This window comes from Scylla paramamosain, chromosome 18 (assembly GCF_035594125.1).
Source record: "Scylla paramamosain isolate STU-SP2022 chromosome 18, ASM3559412v1, whole genome shotgun sequence".
Classification (NCBI taxonomy): Eukaryota; Metazoa; Arthropoda; class Malacostraca; order Decapoda; family Portunidae; genus Scylla; species Scylla paramamosain.
Genome location: NC_087168.1, coordinates 131,281 through 151,892, shown reverse-complemented (window position 1 = coordinate 151,892; position 20,612 = coordinate 131,281). Strand labels below are relative to the sequence as shown.

General features: G+C 41.1%; 2 protein-coding genes across 7 annotated transcripts in view; both read left to right on the top strand.

Moving 5' to 3' along the window:
• Window positions 1-238: 238 nt before the first annotated feature.
• LOC135108972 (glucoside xylosyltransferase 2-like) overlaps window positions 239-20,612 on the top strand; it is a 36,935-nt gene continuing 16,561 nt past the window's right edge. For 5 of the 6 annotated variants that reach the window (XR_010272516.1, XM_064019891.1, XM_064019890.1 and 2 more), the window contains exon 1: window positions 18,118-18,175. The gene's annotated coding sequence lies outside the window, so the exon portion shown is untranslated. Of the gene's footprint in view, window positions 321-18,117; window positions 18,176-20,612 lie in introns of those variants that run through there. The other variant, XM_064019889.1, reaches the window with a different exon arrangement.
• On the top strand, window positions 10,264-15,111 carry LOC135108949 (uncharacterized). The gene is made up of 3 exons (XM_064019850.1): window positions 10,264-10,492; window positions 10,967-14,490; window positions 15,019-15,111. The coding sequence occupies exons 1-3, from the start codon at window positions 10,264-10,266 to the stop codon at window positions 15,109-15,111; spliced, it is 3,846 nt and encodes a 1,281-aa protein (XP_063875920.1).

Sequence of the window (20,612 nt, the reverse complement as noted above, 5' to 3'; positions counted from 1 at the left end):
TTTTGCAGAGTTTCAGTGTTTGTTTTCTTGTTCTACATTTCCTTACAAAAATAAATAACTTCACAAATAATTCAGAAATCACCACAAGGCAACTCGTGACGCTCTAATCAATGAAACAAAAAAAAAAAAAAAAGTAACAAAAGGCGGAGGATGAGAAATTGACTGGATCGAAGCATGTGAAACTTCGAACACTCGGATGAAGCAATGCTAAGTGTAATGCTGCTGCCTTCCTCACGCCTCAGTTCTGCTCTGGATGTGTCGACACGGCGAGTCATTAAACATGTGTACCGCGGCGTCCTTTGCAGTACCGCTGTATTAGAGTACGTATTAATGTTACGATATGCACACACTTTTTTTGCATCATTACCTTATTGTACATACGTGTTAGATGTCACATGATGATGCACATGCTAGTTACATCACGGTATCTTAGTACCTGCTTTAAACGTCCAGTACCACCTCAGTTTCAGTAAGGTTAGGAGGGATTATAGAAATACTGTAACTTTAGTCGTTATATTAATGGGTGAGATAAATACATCTCAAGACAGCGCGGTGTTTGGTGACGAAACTTTAAATACTGCAGTAGGTGAGGTGAGCTTCTAGTGTTGTTGGTACTCCTGGGAAAGTATCTGATAGTAGCTGTAAGGTTATTATTTGTTGTTAAGTTAATCCTGTTGAAAGGAATTATGTAACATCTGGTTGATAATTCTCTGCTAGTCCTCAAAAAAAAAGCCAAAAAGATTATCCAAAGCTGGAAAAGTGTCTTGAGAGTCATAGATAAGAGGAAATACGGAAGTAGGCAGAGAATTCCAGTTTATCAGTGAGCGGCGCGAGGCAGAGCTGGGCTGGGGTAAAGGGCATGCTGTAGTCGAGATTTGAAAAATTAATAAAAAAAAAAAGTTATAGGATTTATGATTGAAATTTTCAGAATATTATCAGCCACCGGTTGTCTTGTCTTTGATGGGTATGAATATGAATGTGATAGAGTAATGGCGTCATGACTTCATGACGTCATGCATAGAGCTGCATTCAAAATGTCATATGGGCCTTATTTCAACTTTTTTTGAAGTGTGCTTTGGCATGGACATACATGAAACATGCCTAGAGAAACGTAGAGAGCATTTTTTTTTTTTTTAGTTTCTCCATACGTCATGAGATATGACTTTTTATTTTTTTTTACATTTCATGACATCAAAACAGCATGAAAAGCAGTTATTTTGCCTCATTAAAAACTTTCTAATCACTTTAGGAAAAAGCTGGTGTGACATAATGTTCCCCCAATCCCTGTCAATAAGTAAACCAAGTTTCAAGGCAACATGTATAATGGTTGATTTTATGCAGTTTTTTATATCTCAAAAAATCATGTTTTGAGATACGGCTCTTTTAAGTTTTAAAAGTTTAGCACCCACGTTATGTCTTTATCAAAATTAGTAGATTTATAATATGTTGTGTGTTGATCTATAGAGAAACTGGACACAAAGAATGATCTAATTATTCCCATATTTAGTACTTAATTTTGGGAGCTATTTACCTTGTGGTGACACTATCAGACTTCCTGGCTGTGGTTCTTTGTGCCTTTGCCGGTAGATTTAGCTCACTGGTGGTGTCCTAAGAATGCTATTTCATAGAATTATGGTTTGTTTTAACCGTCAGTAGGCACTTTCCCCGTTCTCCATGAGACAATCCTCTCCAAGTAGATTTTTTGGTCCTAATCAAGATCAGCGCCTCCAGGTACGTACGTTCCTCCCTCTGTTTTCCTCTTCTCCTCCTCACGTATTCTTGTAATTTTCTTTTCTTTGATTTCATCTTTCTTCTTAGCTTCTGCTTTCGAAAGTGAGATCCTCTTCCTGTCCCTTCTCTCCAAAATCTCCTTCCCTGCCGTGCCAAATGCACGTAAGAGAGCCTCCAAGCAGGAGTGCGACATAACTTCTCCCCCTCGCGTTTCTTTGTCGCACTGGGGTGTTGTATGGTAGTGTTGCCAGATCAGACTCATCAAAAGTAGCACAATGGTTCCCTAAAAGTAGCAAATTCACAGAGAAAGTAGCCCAAATCCTGTTTATACACACACATACACATGTGTACATCTACGTAAAGATTAAAGATTATGAGATTATACAGATTAAAGATTATGAGGTTATACGTTTAAATTATTATACTTACCAGAATCATGAGGCTAGAGATTTTCTTCGATAAGCTGCAATGATTGCAGCAAGTTTTCCTCTTCTTCCTCTATTTTTCATCTTTATAAATCATAATGCAGCATGGACACTGGAGGCTCAAATGTATTGCAGCAGATGCATTTTTCTTCCAGGACAGTTTTGATCCGCAGGATGGAAGTTAAGGGTCCTAAACCCATTCGATTTTTCACTTTAGTTTTAACTGCAGTTACCTTTGAAAATACGCGTTCTACTGTGGCATTACTAATAGGAAGGCTGTACATCTTCAGAGCAAATTCTGCCAGATCTTTCATATAAAGTTCTCCACCTGCATTTTTTTAATGTAACAGCTTTAGACCAGAACACTGAACCATCCTGAGGTATGTCACCTTCAAATATTTGACGCCAGTCGGTATGTAAGGCTGTTCGCCACTGATTTTTCAATCTCAGGGAGTTTTGCTTGGTCAACCAGAGACAATGGAAGCTCAGAAAATGGAGGTCTTGTGTGGCTCAAGCATATGGCTGGTAAGAGATTTTTTATCTGTTTTAAGGTTGCAATGTTTCGTGGGACACGAGCAAGAAGTTCTTTAGATGCTTTTATGAGAAACTCGTGACATCTAGCTTGTATGACATGCTTGTTTTCCTCTGAAATCAAGTTCATCTTCCTGTTATTTTCCAGAAGTACAGTAAACTCATACCCAAAGTCTGCTTTTTGAAGTGGAAGAAAATTTACTTAAAATTCAGATCCACATCAATTTTACAATGGTTGGACATATTATTCTTCTCAGCACAGAAATGTTAGATTTTTCCAATTCATTCAGGAGAGTACAAAGGTTTGCTGCTTCTTTTTGAAAAAGAAGGTTGATCTTTTCAAACTGACTTAGAACAGGTTTCAAGAAAGTGAAGTACAACTCATTTGCATGGTCAGCATACATGGAATGAAGTTCTCTTGCTAGATATTTATCACAAGATGTAGAAGCTATTTGAAAATGTGTCTTCAGAACATCCCATTGATCCAGAACTCTTTTCACACTGTTGCTTCTAGGTAGTCATTTAGTGCCAGAAAGAGATATCAACTGTAGTGGCTCATTACCATCATTAAGCAGTTTGTAGATGTCAAGGTATGCTTCACGTCTGATTGCTGATCTATGAAAGCAGCTGTATGTTTTTCTTAGCATATAATCTATGTTTGGTGGCATTTTCTCTGAAGCATGGCAGCACACCAGATGAAGAGAATGGCAGACACACTTCACTAACAGTAAATCTGGAATATCCTTTTTCAAAAGTGTGTAGAATGAGTGGTGTTGTCCACACAAGTTGGAAGCTCCATCACTCCCAGTAGCAAAGCAGTGGTTTTAATTGACTCCAGTTTCATCAAAGTAGTCTTTCACATGCTGATTTAATGCTTCGGCTGTTGCACTTGTGACTGGTATAAGCCCTAGGAATTGCGACACAACCTTGTTAAGCCTTGTACTACAGTACCTGTCACATACGCACAGATGTTTTACGCATGCGGTATCAGTAGATTCATCCAATATAAGTGAAAAAGGCGAATTTTTCAGATCACTAACTTGCTCTGGAAGTAAAGCTGGTGAGATGACTTTTTTGATAAGGGCACTACATTTTGTGCAACCGCAACTTTTCAGTATTTGAAGTACACGGCAGATCACTCATTTGCTTAGCACTAGGATTTTTCTTCATGTTTTGCATGTGTTTCTCAGTTTTTTTTTTTTTTTCACATTACTTGTATGTGCTCTTAGTTCAGCTTTGCACACTTTACAGAAAGACTTTTTTCTCATCATGTTTCACTTCTACAAGCCACTTCTCAAACTGTGGTTCTTTCACTGGACCACTTAGAATATCTGGCCCACTTCCCCATTCCTGCAGGTGTCTTCACGGTCACAGTCTATTTAATACCACGTTAATAATGGGAATCAGCTATAAGAGTAACCGATGTTCTAAAGTCTATAACATGTATCACGACCGGCGGCTACTGTTGGACAGAGGGTCCGGAGTACGACTAGGGAAGCCAGTCACCCGTGACGTGAAGTACACACGTATAATAGGCGGCACTGCGGCAGCCAACAACCATTCATTACGTCATTTTGAGTCAGTAATGCTAATCTAAGTGGATCAAAAGAATTTATAAGCATTATAAATATTCGTTAATTTTGATGACAGCCCAAAAATTATATACAAACATCGGAAACGTACGAGTGTTTCTCATTACATGACAAAAATATCTAAGCGTCATCTTTGAGAGTGTACGTGTACTGTACCTCCTGTATGACGGCAGAATACCATACGCATACGAGTATATTACAGGGTATCAGGCTGCTCACACAAAGACGGACCTGGTATATGATAGTTGGCATAATATGATATACAATGAAATCTGTATTCAGTAGATAGTATATGACACATTTACTAATTATTATAATAAAATAATAATATATATATTTTTTATTAATAGGAAATCATTTATATATTAACCCAACCGCATTCCAAAATAGTCCAAAAAGTCACAAGTCGCAAACATCAAAATTTAGCAGCGCAGCACCGCAGAAAGTAGCCCAATTTGCGATAAGTAGCGCAATCTGGCAATACTGGCTATGGCATGGCGGGAAGGCGAGCGATTTGAGGGACGGAGCCTCACCACAGAGACCAATATTAGCGGTAAAATGACAAGGAAAAACAGGCAATATACCACAATGCTTAGAGAGTGTTTATTGCGCCACGCCTATCTCGTGGTATACGCTACTCGTGTCCCTTTCAACGCGTCAGAATGAGTGTTGCCATACGCATATGCCCATGATTTATATTCTCTCTCTCCCTCTCTCTCTCTCTCTCTCTCTCTCTCTCTCTCTCTCTCTCTCTCTCTCTCTCTCTCTCATGTGACGTCAGCGATCATGGAGCGCCAATCCTCTCTTCTTTCTGCCATCCTAATCAGATCCTCGGTGTTCCATCCCATGTTAATACTTTCCAGCAAGGTCTCCATATATTTCGTTCTTTGCCTTCCTCTTGCTCTTCTCCCATCAATCCTCCCCAGCAAACAATCTCTTTCCAATCCTCCAGCTCTCAGGATGTGTCCCAAAAACTGCAACTGCCTCCTCTGAATACTTCTTATCAAGCCTCTCTCTCCACTCCTGCACGTCTTAGCACCTCCTCATTTGTCACTCTTGCTGTCCATGGAATCCTTTGCAATCTTTTCAGGAACCACATCTCAGCAGCATGATTCATATACCATATGAATTATGAATATTTTTCCAACAATAATCTGCAGGAATCGAAAAATATGTTATTTTTCGTCATAATTTACTAAATGTCGACCGCAGCATGCCCTTAGATACAGACCTTTGTTTTTTTTTTTTTTTTATGTAGGAAGGACACTGGCCAAGGGCAACAAAAATATAATAAAGAAAATGCCCACTGAAATGCCTGTTCCATAAAAGGGTCAAAGCAGTGGTCAAAAATGGATTAATAAGTGTCTTGAAACCTCCTTTCTTGAAGGAATTCAAGTCATAGGAAGGTGGAAACACAGAAGTAGGCAGGGTGTTCCAGAGTTAACCAGAGAAAGGGATGAATGATTGAGAATACTGGTTAACTCTTGCGTTAGAGAGGTGGACGGAATAGGGGTGAGAGAAAGAAGAAAGTCTTGTGCAGCGAGGCCGCGGAAGGAGGGGAGGCATGCAGTTAGCAAGATCAGAAGAGCAGTTAGCATGAAAATAGCGGTAGAAGACAGCTAGATATGCAACATTGCGGTGGTGAGAGAGAGGCTGAAGACAGTCAGTTAGAGGAGAGGAGTTGATGAGACGAAAAGCTTTTGATTCCACCCTGTCTAGAAGACCAGTATGAGTGGAACCCCCCCAGACATGTGAAGCATACTCCATACATGGACGGATAAGGCCTCTGTACAGAGTTAGCAGCTGGGGGGATGAGAAAAACTGGCGGAGACGTCTCAGAACACCTAACTTCATAAAAGCTGTTTTAGCTAGAGATGAAATGTGAAGTTTCCAGTTCAGATTATAAGTAAAGGACAGACCGAGGATGTTCAGTGTAGAAGAGGGGGACAGTTGAGTGTCATTGAAGAAGAGGGGATAGTTGTCTGGAAGGTTGTGTCGCGTTGATAGATGGAGGAATTGAGTTTTTGAGGCATTGCTCTGCCCCAATCAGAAATTTTAGAAAGATCAGAAGTCAAGCGTTCTGTGGCTTCCCTGCGTGATATGTTTACTTCCTGAAGGGTTGAACGTCTATGAAAAGACGTGGAAAAGTGCAGGGTGGTATCATCAGCGTAGGAGTGGATAGGACAAGAAGTTTGGTTTAGAAGATCATTAATGAATAATAAGAAGAGAGTGGTTGACAGGACAGAACCCTGAGGAACACCACTGTTAATAGATTTAGGAGAAGAACAGTGACTGTCTACTACAGCAGCAATAGAACGGTCAGAAAGGAAACTTGAGATGAAGTTACAGAGAGAAGGATAGAAACCGTAGGAGGGTAGTTTGGAAATCAAAGCTTTCTGTCAGACTCTATCAAAAGCTTTTGATATGTCCAAGGCAACAGCAAAAGTTTCACCAAAATCTCTAAAAGAGGATGACCAAGACTCAGTAAGGAAAGCCAGAAGATCACCAGTAGAGCGGCCTTGACGGAACCCATACTGGCGATCAGATAAAAGGTTGTGAAGTGATAGATGTTTAAGAATCTTCCTGTTGAGGATAGATTCAAAAACTTTAGATAGGCAGGAAATTAAAACAATAGGACGGTAGTTTGAGGGATTAGAACGGTCACCCTTTTTAGGAACAGGTTGAATGTAGGCAAACTTCCAGCAAGAAGGAAAGGTAGATGTTGACAGACAGAGCTGAAAGAGTTTGACTAGGCAAGGTGCAAGCACGGAGGCACAGTTTCAGAGAACAATAGGAGGGACCCCATCAGGTCCATAAGCCTTCCGAGGGTTTAGGCCAGCGAGGGCATGGAAAACATCATTGCGAAGAATTTTAATACGTGGCATGAAGTAGTCAGAGGGTGGAGGAGAGGGAGGAACAAGCCCAGAATCGTCCAAGGTAGAGTTTTTAGCAAAGGTTTGAGCAAAGAGTTCAGCTTTAGAAATAGATGTGATAGCAGTGGTGCCATCTGGTTGAAGTAGAGGAGGGAAAGAAGAAGAAGCAAAGTTATTGGAGATATTTTTGGCTAGATGCCAGAAATCACGAGGGGAGTTAGATCTTGAAAGGTTTTGACATTTTCTGTTAATGAAGGAGTTTTTGGCTAGTTGGAGAACAGACTTGGCATGGTTCCGGGCAGAAATATAAAGTGCATGAGATTCTGGTGATGGAAGGCTTAAGTACCTTTTGTGGGCCACCTCTCTATCATGTATAGCACGAGAACAAGCTGTGTTAAACCAAGGTTTAGAAGGTTTAGAACTAGAAAAAGAGTGAGGAATGTATGCCTCCATGCCAGACACTATCACCTCTGTTATGCGCTCAGCACACAAAGACGGGTCTCTGACACGGAAGCAGTAGTCATTCCAAGGAAAATCAGCAAAATACCTCCTCAGGTCCCCCCAACTAGCAGAGGCAAAACGCCAGAGGCACCTTCACTTAGGGGGATCCTGAGGAGGGATTGGAGTGATGGGACAAGATAAAGATATGAGATTGTGATCGGAGGAGCCCAACGGAGAAGAAAGGGTGACATCATAAGCAGAAGGATTAGAGGTCAGGAAAAGGTCAAGAATGTCGGGCGTATCTCCAAGACGGTCAGGAATACGAGTAGGGTGTTGCACCAATTGGTCTAGGTCATGGAGGATAGCAAAGTTGTAGGCTAGTTCACCAGGATGGTCAGTGAAGGGAGAGGAAAGCCAAAGCTGGTGGTGAACATTGAAGTCTCCAAGAATGGAGATCTCTGCAAAAGGGAAGAGGGTCAGAATGTGCTCCACTTTGGAAGTTAAGTAGTCAAAGAATTTCTTATAGTCAGAGGAGTTAGGAGAGAGGTATACAGCACAGATAAATTTAGTACGAGAATGACTCTGTAGTCGTAGCCAGATGGTGGAAAACTCGGAAGATTCAAGAGCGTGGGCACGAGAGCAGGTTAAGTCATTGCGCACATAAACGCAGCATCCAGCTTTGGATCGAAAATGAGGATAGAGAAAGTAGGAGGGAACAGAAAAGGGGCTACTGTCAGTTGCCTCAGACACCTGAGTTTCAGTGAGGAAAAGAAGATGAGGTTTAGAAGAGGAGAGGTGGTGTTCTACAGATTGAAAATTAGATCTTAGACCGCGAATGTTGCAGAAGTTAATGAAGAAAAAGTTGAGGGGGGTGTCAAGACACTTAGGGTCGTCGACGGAAAGGCAGTCCGACCTGGGGACATTTATGGTCCCCTCCCCAGATGGGGACTCCGAGGCTGGTGTAGGAGTCGCCATGATTTTAAAATTTTTGAGTGAAGGGTGTGTGTGTTATTAGGTGCTTGTAGTTTTGTGTGGAGGAAGAGAGTTGTCTTCAGAGGGCAGGCTGTGACTGCTCCCTTGTGTTGTGAGACACAAAGGGAAACGTTCAGTGAGGTCACAGCTGGGTTTAATGATAAGTTCACAGCACCCCCTGAACAGTGCTTTAGACCTCACTGGGAGTAATTATCGTTTCGGCAGGTGTCTACTGCCTCCTCCTATATATATATATATATATATATATATATATATATATATATATATATATATATATATATATATATATATATATATATATATATATATATATATATATATATATATATATATATATATATATATATATATATATATATATATATATATATATATATATATATATTGTCATGTTATTGGCCGAGTTTACCTTGAATGGGATCACGTTTTCTTAGTGTCCCCGTGTTCCGGTTACCTGCCATTCAGACATTATCCTTATTATTGTTATAAGTAGTGTAAGGCTTATTTACCCATTTTATATCATGTAGTATTATTCTCTTCATAATTTAAGTTCTCTATATCTTTATATGTATAAGGAAGGGAGTATAATTGAGGTGAAATACGTTGAAAACGAGGGGAGCTTGAGTGGGCAACAACACATTCCAAGGAGGGGAAAAATCAGAGCGCCTTAGGTCGTGAGGAAAGGTGGAGGGAAGGCGTCTCTCAGGGGAGGATTTTGGTGTGGATTGGTGATGGAGTGAGCTTGTGGAGGTATTGGTGGTGTAGCGGTATAACCTTGATATCCAGGATCAGGTTAGTGAGTCTTTTGTGGTACCAAGAGCTCTTGTCCGCTGAAATTCGGTTGTTGAGTTGTGCCGGTGACGCTGTTGGGAGGGGTCATAGGTCAAACTGGCAGCCATTTTGTGAGTGGAGGTTGTGGTGTTAACCTTGGAAGTTGGTGTTGTGGTGTACTGGTGATTTTGGGGACGATGTTATGGTGTTATGGGTAATCTTTGGTGATAATGGTAATATTTTGTGAGGTTTGAGGAGGTAAATCTCTTGTGAGGTTTGAGGAGGTGAAATTCGGGAATTATTGTCTGGGGACGCGGAAATGGCGTCCGGGTAAATTCCTGCGGTTGAGGGGAAACATTTCTGTGACTGGTGGAGGTGTAAACGGGTTCTGGTGACGTGGGAAGTGACGAGAACGTCATGTAGTAACGTGTGCTACCTCATGTTGTTTGTGAATTATTATTAGTATTAATATATGTGCTTGTAACATGGAATAATCGTGTTTTCTATCCCCCCCAACAACAATCTGGTATTAGAGGTGATTCCAGGTGTGCTGGGTCAAGGTAAAGGTGGAGTAAGAGATAATTCTGACGATTTCGGATAGGTCGGGTAGGCACTCGAAGCCTTTAAAAATCCAGACCTTTAAAACTTTCCGGGATCAGTGTAACGTCCACTTTCTTGGAGAGATAACCGGTATCGTACGATCGCAGGTAAGTAGGCGATCGTGACAGAATATGGGGGCCCGTCCGGGATCTTTGAACATTTGTGGGGTGTAACGAGTGTTACATGGTGATTGTTGTTGGGAGGAATTTACCTGTGTGAAATATTTCTTTAAAACTGTGCATTTATTGTGGTGAATATTTGGAGGAATATTTTGTGAATATTGTGTGGAGTGTTGTGGTTGTAATCATGGCCGCTAGACGTGTTGAGATGTTCCTTCTGTCGAGAAGTGTGCATGATCTGTACACACTAACCAAGGAGGAATTATGTTCAGTGGCTGAGAGGTTTCAAGTGGAGTTGAAATCCAAGAAAAAGGAGGAAATGCAGGCGGAGTTAAAAAATGCTCTTGTGGAGAGGAGCTGGTTTGAAAATGATGGTGGTGAAAGTGAGGATAATGATGAGGAGAGTGTAGGGGAAGGTGCTGGGGTCAGTGAGATAAACCTGGGTGCTTTTGGTGGAACAGATGGCCTTTCTAGTAGTGAAAAATTTGAGTTAATGAAACTTCAAATACAGATGCAGAAAGAACAGAAACAGCAAGAGATGGAGTTAAAGAGGGAACAGAAGCAGCAAGAGATGGAGTTAAAGAGGGAGCAAATACAGATGCAAAAGGAGATTGAGATAGAAAAAATTAGAGCAGAAAGTAAAAATAAAGTGAACGGGACCAGGGCAGGAAATGGTGCTCAAGGCAACGGGGATTTAGAGAGAAGGGCCATCAGTATGCCTAACTTTGTGGAAGGGGAGGAAGAAAACTTCTTTTTTCAATTTGAAAAAGCTGCAAAGATGATGGGATGGGATGAAAATGATTGGGCAATAATAGTCCAGTCTAAATTTGAGGGAAGGGCCCGAGCGGTATATGTGAATTTGAGTGAGCAAGAGGCGCGTGATTATGAAGTGGTAAAGGAAGCGGTGTTGGGATCAACCCTTCTATGTCCGGATGTGTACCGGGAAAGGTTCCGCAGGACGACAAAACGCCCAGGTGATACTTATCTCGGGATGACTCGAGAGGTTATCCTTAAACTGGATCGGTGGCTGAAGGCCGAGGAAGCCACTACGCTTGAAGAGGTAAAAGGAGTTATACAGATGGAACAATTTATGAGCCAAATGCCCCTCAGTGTAAGATGTGAGCTCGCATCACACGACGTGAAAGACGTGATGGAAGCCGGACGCAGAGCTGACAAGTACTGTGCGGTCCGTGGGATGAACGGAGATGAACACCATGAAGGGAGGAAGCCATTCTCCAGCAGAAATGATGGTCATCAGAGATATAAGAATGACAGTCAGATGAGCTCGACATCAGTCCACAGATCAAACCAGCCCCGCCCTAACAACTATAGTTTTCCCCACACTTACACCATGCCCCCGCCAGCCGACCACAACATGAGGTCTGCGCCCTATGGGAGTAGGCCCAGGAGCATTACCTATTACCAGAAGGGTAGTGGGGATGAAGGTGCAGTTAAGTGCCTTGGATGTGGAAGTAGCGGGCATAGGAAGTTCCAGTGTCCGAAGGGACGGCCGAAGCCAGTGGGAGCAGTTGCCGCCCAAAGAGACCTGATAAAGTATGTGGAGAATATGAATGCAGAGATACAAGAGGAGCCGCCGAAAGATGAGGGCTTTGAGCACTTCACCAGTAAGGGCACAGTGAAAGTGGAGGGAAGCCCAGAGAAGGTGATCAGAATCCTTCGGGATACGGGAGCTAACCAGAGTCTGATCTTAAGTAGTGTACTCCCATGGAATGAGGAGACCAGCACTGGCAGAGAGGTCTCATGCAAGGGTGCAGGGGGCCAGTTCAGTATTCCCCTGCACAAAGTTTGGCTGGACTGTGGATACGTCACTGGAGAGGTGACGGTGGGAGTGAAGGAGGCACTGCCCGTAGATGGAGTGGATATGCTGGTTGGGAACGACCTGGCTGGAGGTCGAGTTATCCCTAAACTTCAGATGGTAGACAACCCTCTGATAGGGATGACGGAAACCACCACTCCAGCAGCAGTCCCTCACTCAACAGATGGGGAAGCAGAGGTGCCTGAATTGTTCCCAGTCTGCGCAGTGACCCGAGCGATGGCCCGGAAAGAACGCATGGACGCCGAGGGAGCAACGCAGGAGGACGAAGGCCTGGGCGTTCTGTTTGAGGAACCTGATGAAAAAGGAACTAACCCGGAGTGCGCGAGTGGTGGACCGGTTGTAGGTCAGGTGGGGCCCAACCTTGATTTTCTGGTAGAAAAGAACGAGTTGATAAAAGTTCAGGAGAGTGATGAAAGCTTGAAGTCTGCTTGGAATGAGGCTAACAGGCTGGGTGAGCTTGACAATGAGTACGTGGGCTACTACGTGAATAACGGGGTATTAATGAGAAGTTGGAGGCCCCTGACAGCCCCAACCTCCGATCACTGGATGGTGAAAAGGCAGATTGTGGTGCCATGGGTGTATAGGAAGAAAATTTTGGAGATGGCACACGAAGGTAATCTGGCAGGACACCTGGGGGTCAGAAAAACCCTAGGAAAGATCCTGTGTCATTTTTACTGGCCTAGAGTGAGGGGTGATGTGAAAGAGTTTTGTAAAACTTGTGGTTTGTGTCAGAAGGTGGGCAAGCCGAACCAGGTGATTCGCCCTGCCCCCCTTCACCCTATACCTGTGGTCGAGGAACCATTCAGTAAGGTGGTGATAGACTGTGTAGGTCCTTTACCAAGGACCCGGAGGGGGAACCAGTACTTGCTGACTATTATGTGTATGTCATCCAGGTTTCCTGAGGCCATTCCCCTCAGGAGTATAAACTCTAAAAACATTGTGAGAGAACTGGTGAAATTTTTCTCCTGGGTGGGAATCCCTAAGGTGTTGCAGTCAGACCAGGGAAGTAATTTCACTTCTCGTGCGTTCAAGGAAATCCTAAGGGGTCTAAAGATTGAACAGAGACTGTCGAGTGCTTATCACCCTCAGTCTCAGGGTTGTGTAGAAAGATTTCACCAAACTCTCAAAAACACTCTCAGGATGTATTGTGAGGAGATGAGTGTTCAGTGGGATGAGGCATTGCCACTAGCCTTATTCGCGTTAAGGGACAGTGTGCAGGAGTCAACTGGTTTCAGCCCATTTGAGTTAGTGTATGGCCATGAGGTGAACGGTCCTTTAAGGATGGTGAAAGAAAAATGGTTAGGAGTAGAGGAGCCTCATACTGTGGTGAAATATGTATCTGATTTCAAGGACAGATTGAGGAGAGCTAGGGAAATTGCTCGGGAAAATCTGAAAAATAGTCAGAGTGAAATGAAAGGCTGGTATGACAAGAAGGCGAGGGCCAGATCTTTCCAGCCTGGGGACAAGGTCTTGGTTCTTTTCCCATTGCAGGGTGATCCTTTCAAAGCCAGGTTCAGCGGGCCTTGGGAGATTGAGAGAAAAATGAGTGATGTAAATTACATTGTAAAAACTCCAGGGAGGAAGAAAAAGAACCAGTTGTGTCATGTAAACATGCTGAAGCCATTTCACGAAAGGGACAGAGAAAATGGAGATGATGTAGTAGGAGGAGTAAGAGCTGTGAGTGTTGTAAATGTAACCACTGAGGCGGAGGAGAAGTGGTCTGAAGTGAAATTGAGCAGGTGTGAAGGGATGGTGCTAGAGAACTCAGCTGTGTTAGGGAATTTAAATGATAAACTGTGGCACATGGAGCTGGAGAAGAGGGAGAGGATTAGGGAGATAATTGAAAGGTTCAGTTCTTTGTTCCCTGATGCACCTAGAAAAACTAATGTGGTGGTGCACGATGTGGATGTTGGGGAGGCTGAACCCATCAAACAGCATCCCTACAGAGTTAACCCGCAGAAAAGAGAGATCATGAGAAAAGAAGTAGAGTATATGCTGGAACACGACTTGATTGAGCCCAGTGAGAGCCCATGGAGCTCGCCATGTGTACTGGTGCCCAAGCCTGGTCAAGAGAGTTTTCGTTTCTGTACGGACTACAGGAAGGTTAACATGGTGACAAAACCTGATGCTTACCCTATCCCTAGAGTTGATGACTGTATAGATCATGTGGGAAGTGCCAACTTCATAACAAAAATTGACTTGTTAAAGGGATATTGGCAAGTAGGACTCACTGAGAGGGCAAAAGCCATATCAGCTTTTGCCACCATGGATGGATTATACCAGTATAAAGTTCTTCCGTTTGGGATGAAGAACAGTGGGAGTTCTTTTCAGAGGTTAATGAACAGAGTACTGAAGGGCTTGAAGGGATGTTCTGTGTACATAGATGACATATTGTTGTACACTGAGAGTTGGGAAGAACATGTGCAGCTGCTGGAGGAAGTATTCAGGAGGCTGGATGATGCCAACCTTACTGTCAACTTAGCAAAAAGTAATTTCGTGCAAGCTGACGTGGAGTACTTAGGCTTCAAGGTTGGGAAAGGTGAAGTGAGAACCGTGGAAGCCAAGGTGAAGGACATTGTAAATCTCCCTCCACCCACCAATAGGAAGGAGATACTGAGATTCTTAGGGGCCAGTGGATATTACAGGCGATTTTGTAAGAATTTCTCTGATGTTGCCATGCCCCTGACCAAGTTGCTGAATAAGAAGTCAAAATTTTGTTGGGATAAGCTTTGTGAGGAAGCTTTTGTGGAGATTAAGAAAATGTTAGTCAGTGCCCCGGTGCTGCGCATGCCTGATTATGAAAAACCATTTGTATTGTACGTGGATGCCAGTCAGAATGGTGTGGGTGGTGTGTTAATGCAAGAACATGAGGGAATGGAGCACCCCATAGGCTATTATTCTAAGAAGTTGTTACCATATCAAAGGGCTTACAGCACTATTGAGAAAGAGGCTTTGGGCCTAGTGCTGGGTTTGAGTCATTTTGAAGTGTACGTCAAAGGGACGGGACAGCCTGTGCAGGTCTTCACCGACCACAATCCACTCATATTCTTGCATAAAATGAAAAACTCCAATCAGAGGCTGATGAGGTGGTGCCTGGTCTTACAGGACTATAGCTTAGAGATTCACCATGTGAAAGGCAGTGAGAATATTATTGCCGATGCCTTGTCCCGCGCACCGCCTAGTCGTGAGGCATCCTAATCAGGTGCCTCACGCCTCTTTTGGGAAGGGGATGTCATGTTATTGGCCGAGTTTACCTTGAATGGGATCACGTTTTCTTAGTGTCCCCGTGTTCCGGTTACCTGCCATTCAGACATTATCCTTATTATTGTTATAAGTAGTGTAAGGCTTATTTACCCATTTTATATCATGTAGTATTATTCTCTTCATAATTTAAGTTCTCTATATCTTTATATGTATAAGGAAGGGAGTATAATTGAGGTGAAATACGTTGAAAACGAGGGGAGCTTGAGTGGGCAACAACACATTCCAAGGAGGGGAAAAATCAGAGCGCCTTAGGTCGTGAGGAAAGGTGGAGGGAAGGCGTCTCTCAGGGGAGGATTTTGGTGTGGATTGGTGATGGAGTGAGCTTGTGGAGGTATTGGTGGTGTAGCGGTATAACCTTGATATCCAGGATCAGGTTAGTGAGTCTTTTGTGGTACCAAGAGCTCTTGTCCGCTGAAATTCGGTTGTTGAGTTGTGCCGGTGACGCTGTTGGGAGGGGTCATAGGTCAAACTGGCAGCCATTTTGTGAGTGGAGGTTGTGGTGTTAACCTTGGAAGTTGGTGTTGTGGTGTACTGGTGATTTTGGGGACGATGTTATGGTGTTATGGGTAATCTTTGGTGATAATGGTAATATTTTGTGAGGTTTGAGGAGGTAAATCTCTTGTGAGGTTTGAGGAGGTGAAATTCGGGAATTATTGTCTGGGGACGCGGAAATGGCGTCCGGGTAAATTCCTGCGGTTGAGGGGAAACATTTCTGTGACTGGTGGAGGTGTAAACGGGTTCTGGTGACGTGGGAAGTGACGAGAACGTCATGTAGTAACGTGTGCTACCTCATGTTGTTTGTGAATTATTATTAGTATTAATATATGTGCTTGTAACATGGAATAATCGTGTTTTCTATCCCCCCCAACAACAATCTGGTATTAGAGGTGATTCCAGGTGTGCTGGGTCAAGGTAAAGGTGGAGTAAGAGATAATTCTGACGATTTCGGATAGGTCGGGTAGGCACTCGAAGCCTTTAAAAATCCAGACCTTTAAAACTTTCCGGGATCAGTGTAACGTCCACTTTCTTGGAGAGATAACCGGTATCGTACGATCGCAGGTAAGTAGGCGATCGTGACAATATATATATATATATATATATATATATATATATATATATATATATATATATATATATATATATATATTTTTTTTTTTTTTTCATTTTCATTTTCATGCCAACTGCTCTTCTGATCTTGCTAACTGCATGCCTCCCCTCCTTCCGCGGCCTCGCTGCACAAGACTTTCTTCTTTCTCTCACCCCTATTCTGTCCACCTCTCTAACGCAAGAGTTAACCAGTATTCTCAATCATTCATCCCTTTCTCTGGTAAACTCTGGAACTCCTTGCCTGCTTCTGTATTTCCACCTTCCTATGACTTGAATTCCTTCAAGAGGGAGGTTTCAAGACACTTATCCACCAATTTTTGACCACTGCTTTGACCCTTTTAAGGGACTGGCATTTCAGTGGGCATTTTTTTTATTAGATTTTTGTTGCCCTTGGCCAGTATCATTCCTATAAAAAAAAAAAAAAATATATATATATATATATATATATATATATATATATATATATATATATATATATATATATATATATATATATATATATATATATATATATATATATATATATATATATATATATATTTAACAAGGATATTTGCGATTTTTTTTTTCGTGGCGTCAAAGTTATGTGTTTCAATTTTTTTTTGGGGGGTCACAATAATACCATATTTTAGAAAAGTTATTGGCAAAAATTATTTATGAATAATTAACTTTTATTAGATTTTTTTTTTTTTTTTTGTATTGTTTAAAATGTCTGAGCAATAATCAATTAAAGTTTGGTAAAAAAAATACTGAAATCCAGGGAAAATATTTTTTACTTTTCTTTTATTTTTCATATATTATCCTGAAAATTTTCTACACGCGTAAGTATCATAGTTACTTTACAGTAAAGTTTCATGTAAATTGACGCAATGTTTAATTTTTCACTAAAACAGGAGTTAACGTCCACTTAAGCGAAAAGTTGTTTGGTGCCCCTATGTTGTGAAACTGTGAGGGGTGGATTTCCAGCCCTCCAAGGTGGTTCAGACCACTCCTTTCACATTTGAATATATTAATCTGGTGGACATGTAAGAGGAAAAAAGCTAAATTCATAAATATGTCAGCCAATTTTCTTTAACATGATTATACATATGATACAGTAGAAGTGTCCCTTTAAGGCATACACCCAATTTCGAAATTAAAAACTACACAAATATAACAGAGACAAAAATGTAAATGTGTAAAGTATCCGGGATCAGCCGACCCGAGGTTAGATACCATAGTTTACCCATGTAAGAGAGAAAGACAAATGACCTTTGGTGTTGTCGTGAGAGAAAACGGAAAGTAATAAAACATAGACTATAAAAATTAACCTCAAAATTTACGCGTGAAATACACCCTACATACTGTAATAAATTATGCTATATGTTAAAATATTATTTCCAAAAAAAATATTAAAATATATGTAGAAATATATATATATATATATATATATATATATATATATATATATATATATATATATATATATATATATATATATATATATATATATATATATATATATATATATATATATATATATATATATATATATATATATATATATATATATATATATATATATATATATATATAAAGAAACGAATAAGGGTGTTTTCGGAAAAAAAAAAAAATGAATAAATAAAATAGCCACAGGAAATCAACACCATGAATGTCTTACCTTTGCTATGTGAGGAGGGAAAGAAGAAGAAGCAAAGTTATTGGAGGTATTTTTGGCTAGATGCCAGAAATCACGAGGGGAGTTAGATCTTGAAAGGTTAGCGGGAAATAGGTGGCGGCGGAAAGATAATGTGATAACCTGATTAGTATATCAGTTGGGTAGATTTCAAGTCATATCTTTAGCAGTCAGTCGTCTCCATTGGGCGGATAGAGTCACCTCAGCTCGTGTCAGGTTTGTATTCGGGCATCGCTGTTTGGGATGAGTCTTTTCCATTTGGTTGTATTATAGGCTTCTACTTCGGTGTCCCTTTCTGTCTTACTAGTACATTGTTTACCCCCATGTACTGCTTCCATTCCCTTCGCCTTCTGCTTCGTGTATCCCCTTCTGTCCTGCATCCATCACGCAGCAGTCCCTCCATCTCTTTTACGGTATTCCTCTCTTTCTTTTTTCTAGAGTACTTCCATTTCCATTGTCTTCTTTCCAGGGTGGTCCTCTTCCCTTCTGAGGATGTGGCTGCTCCATCTCATTCTCCTTCCTGTGCTTTTTTTTTTTTTATACTTCCACTACTACCCTTGTTGACCCTCGTATATTTATTTCCGACTCACTTTCCTTGTAACCCCCTCACCCCCCGACACACACACACACACACACACACACACACACACACACACACACACACACACACACACACACACGCACACATCCAAAGCAGCATTCTCATTTCTGCCACATCCATCATTTTCTCAGTCGGATGAAATATAAACGAATATTGTTAACCCGCGGCTGTGGTCGGTTACGTACTGTTGATAAATCGAAGTTAATTGTGTTTGTTTATTTTAATGATGAATGTAATACGCCTGCAGTTTTCAAGATACCGAATGTGTAAGAACATGAGAAAAAAACAGGCTGATAAAAGAAGCCATCAGGTGAACACATGACAGGCCCTGTACGAAACACACCTGCCTATTTCCACCTGACATTTTCATCCACGAATTTGTGTAATGTTGTAAGTTTCCTGATGACTCAGCAAGCTGAGCACTGAGGCAACAACAACCTGATTATAACAGACGGGTTGCTTTCTCCACTAGAGTCGTACGTAACACTCGCAGTTCCTCCCCTTTGATCAACACAACAGCAAGTTTATTCCCTTGTGTTATTATTAGAGAATTCTTCCATTGTCTCACAACTACTACTGTCGTTCTTCATTTCTCCAATTTGCTGTTGTGTTGATCAAGGGGTTAAGAGTGTGAATGGTGTGCCTATGTGTGTGTGTGTGTGTGTGTGTGTGTGTGTGTGTGTAAGTGGGGTGCTTTATCTGGGCCTCCTCGTGTGGTATTGCCTGCCTGGTATATAAATAGATATGTAGGTAATACAGGTGCGGAGTAGGGAAGGGTTTCATTATGAAGGGACAGTAGTAAGCCAGTGCATGATGTCGGGCCTTGCTGTGGAAGTGAGTGGCCAGCTGTGCTATACCTAAGTTTCTGGGATGTAGTAGACTTTTCCTTTCCACCAGGCGCCGACATGGATAAGAGTGTGAATGATGTGTGGTGCTTTGTATGGACACCACATATGGGGTTGCCGGCCTGGTAAGATAAGATAAAATAGTCTATATGTCACATTGTTATACAGCGATGTATACAAGTGAAAATCTTTACGTTATACAGCGATGCATACAAGTGAAAATCTTTACGGTTACAGGCTCCAAAGAAAGTTAAGATGTAGTAAACAGTTTAGTGTATACTATAGATGAAAATTATTAAAAACATCAATAACATTAAAAAAAATACAATTCTCATATAACACACATAAAATCATTATATCTATGAATAAAAATTATTGAAAAGCACAATGCTACTGAGAATAAAAGATTTCTTATAACGATCTGTTCTTATCGGTGGTAGTGGCAGCCTTGTTCCTGACCTTAAAAACACAAAACAGTTGTTTAACGAGTGTGTTTGGTCTTGCAGTATTTTTCCACTTGTTTTAATACAGCCTCCTTATATAGTATATTTGTTATTTTTACTTCTGCACCTAACCTTTATTATTATATGTAGTTTATTTTTATCTGTAGAGATTATTTTTTTTCATACCAAGTAGTAGCTGAAAATATAAAATAAACTCAAAAGTAAATTTTTAAAACAAGCTGATTATATTCTTATCTATATGAACATCATTTAAAATTCTGAGAAAGTGAAGCCTTTCATTGCATTTTTTTCATGACTAGATCTGCGTTTGCATTACCCCTTTAAGTCCATCATCAATTAAAATACCAATATACTTATATTGGTTTACCCACTCCACTGATTCCCCTTCAATACTGATAATACTTGGAACATTCGTAGACTTTTTTTTTTTTCGAAAATCTATTATCATTCCTTTAGTTTACTTTACATTTAACTCTAAATCATGTTCTTGACACAATTAAACGATTTTCTTGGACACGAATTATATAATTTCTGCAGTCATCATTCAGTATCTTTCCTGTAATTACTGTATCATCGGGATATTTCATTTTGGTACAGTTGTCAGAAACATTACTACATTCATTTGTGTACAGGCTGAATAATATTGGGGACAATACACACCTATGAGGCACACCTGTGTTGATGGTGATTTTATCAGACAGTACCCTACGGATTTTGGTATGCTGGGGTCTTTGTGTTAAAGA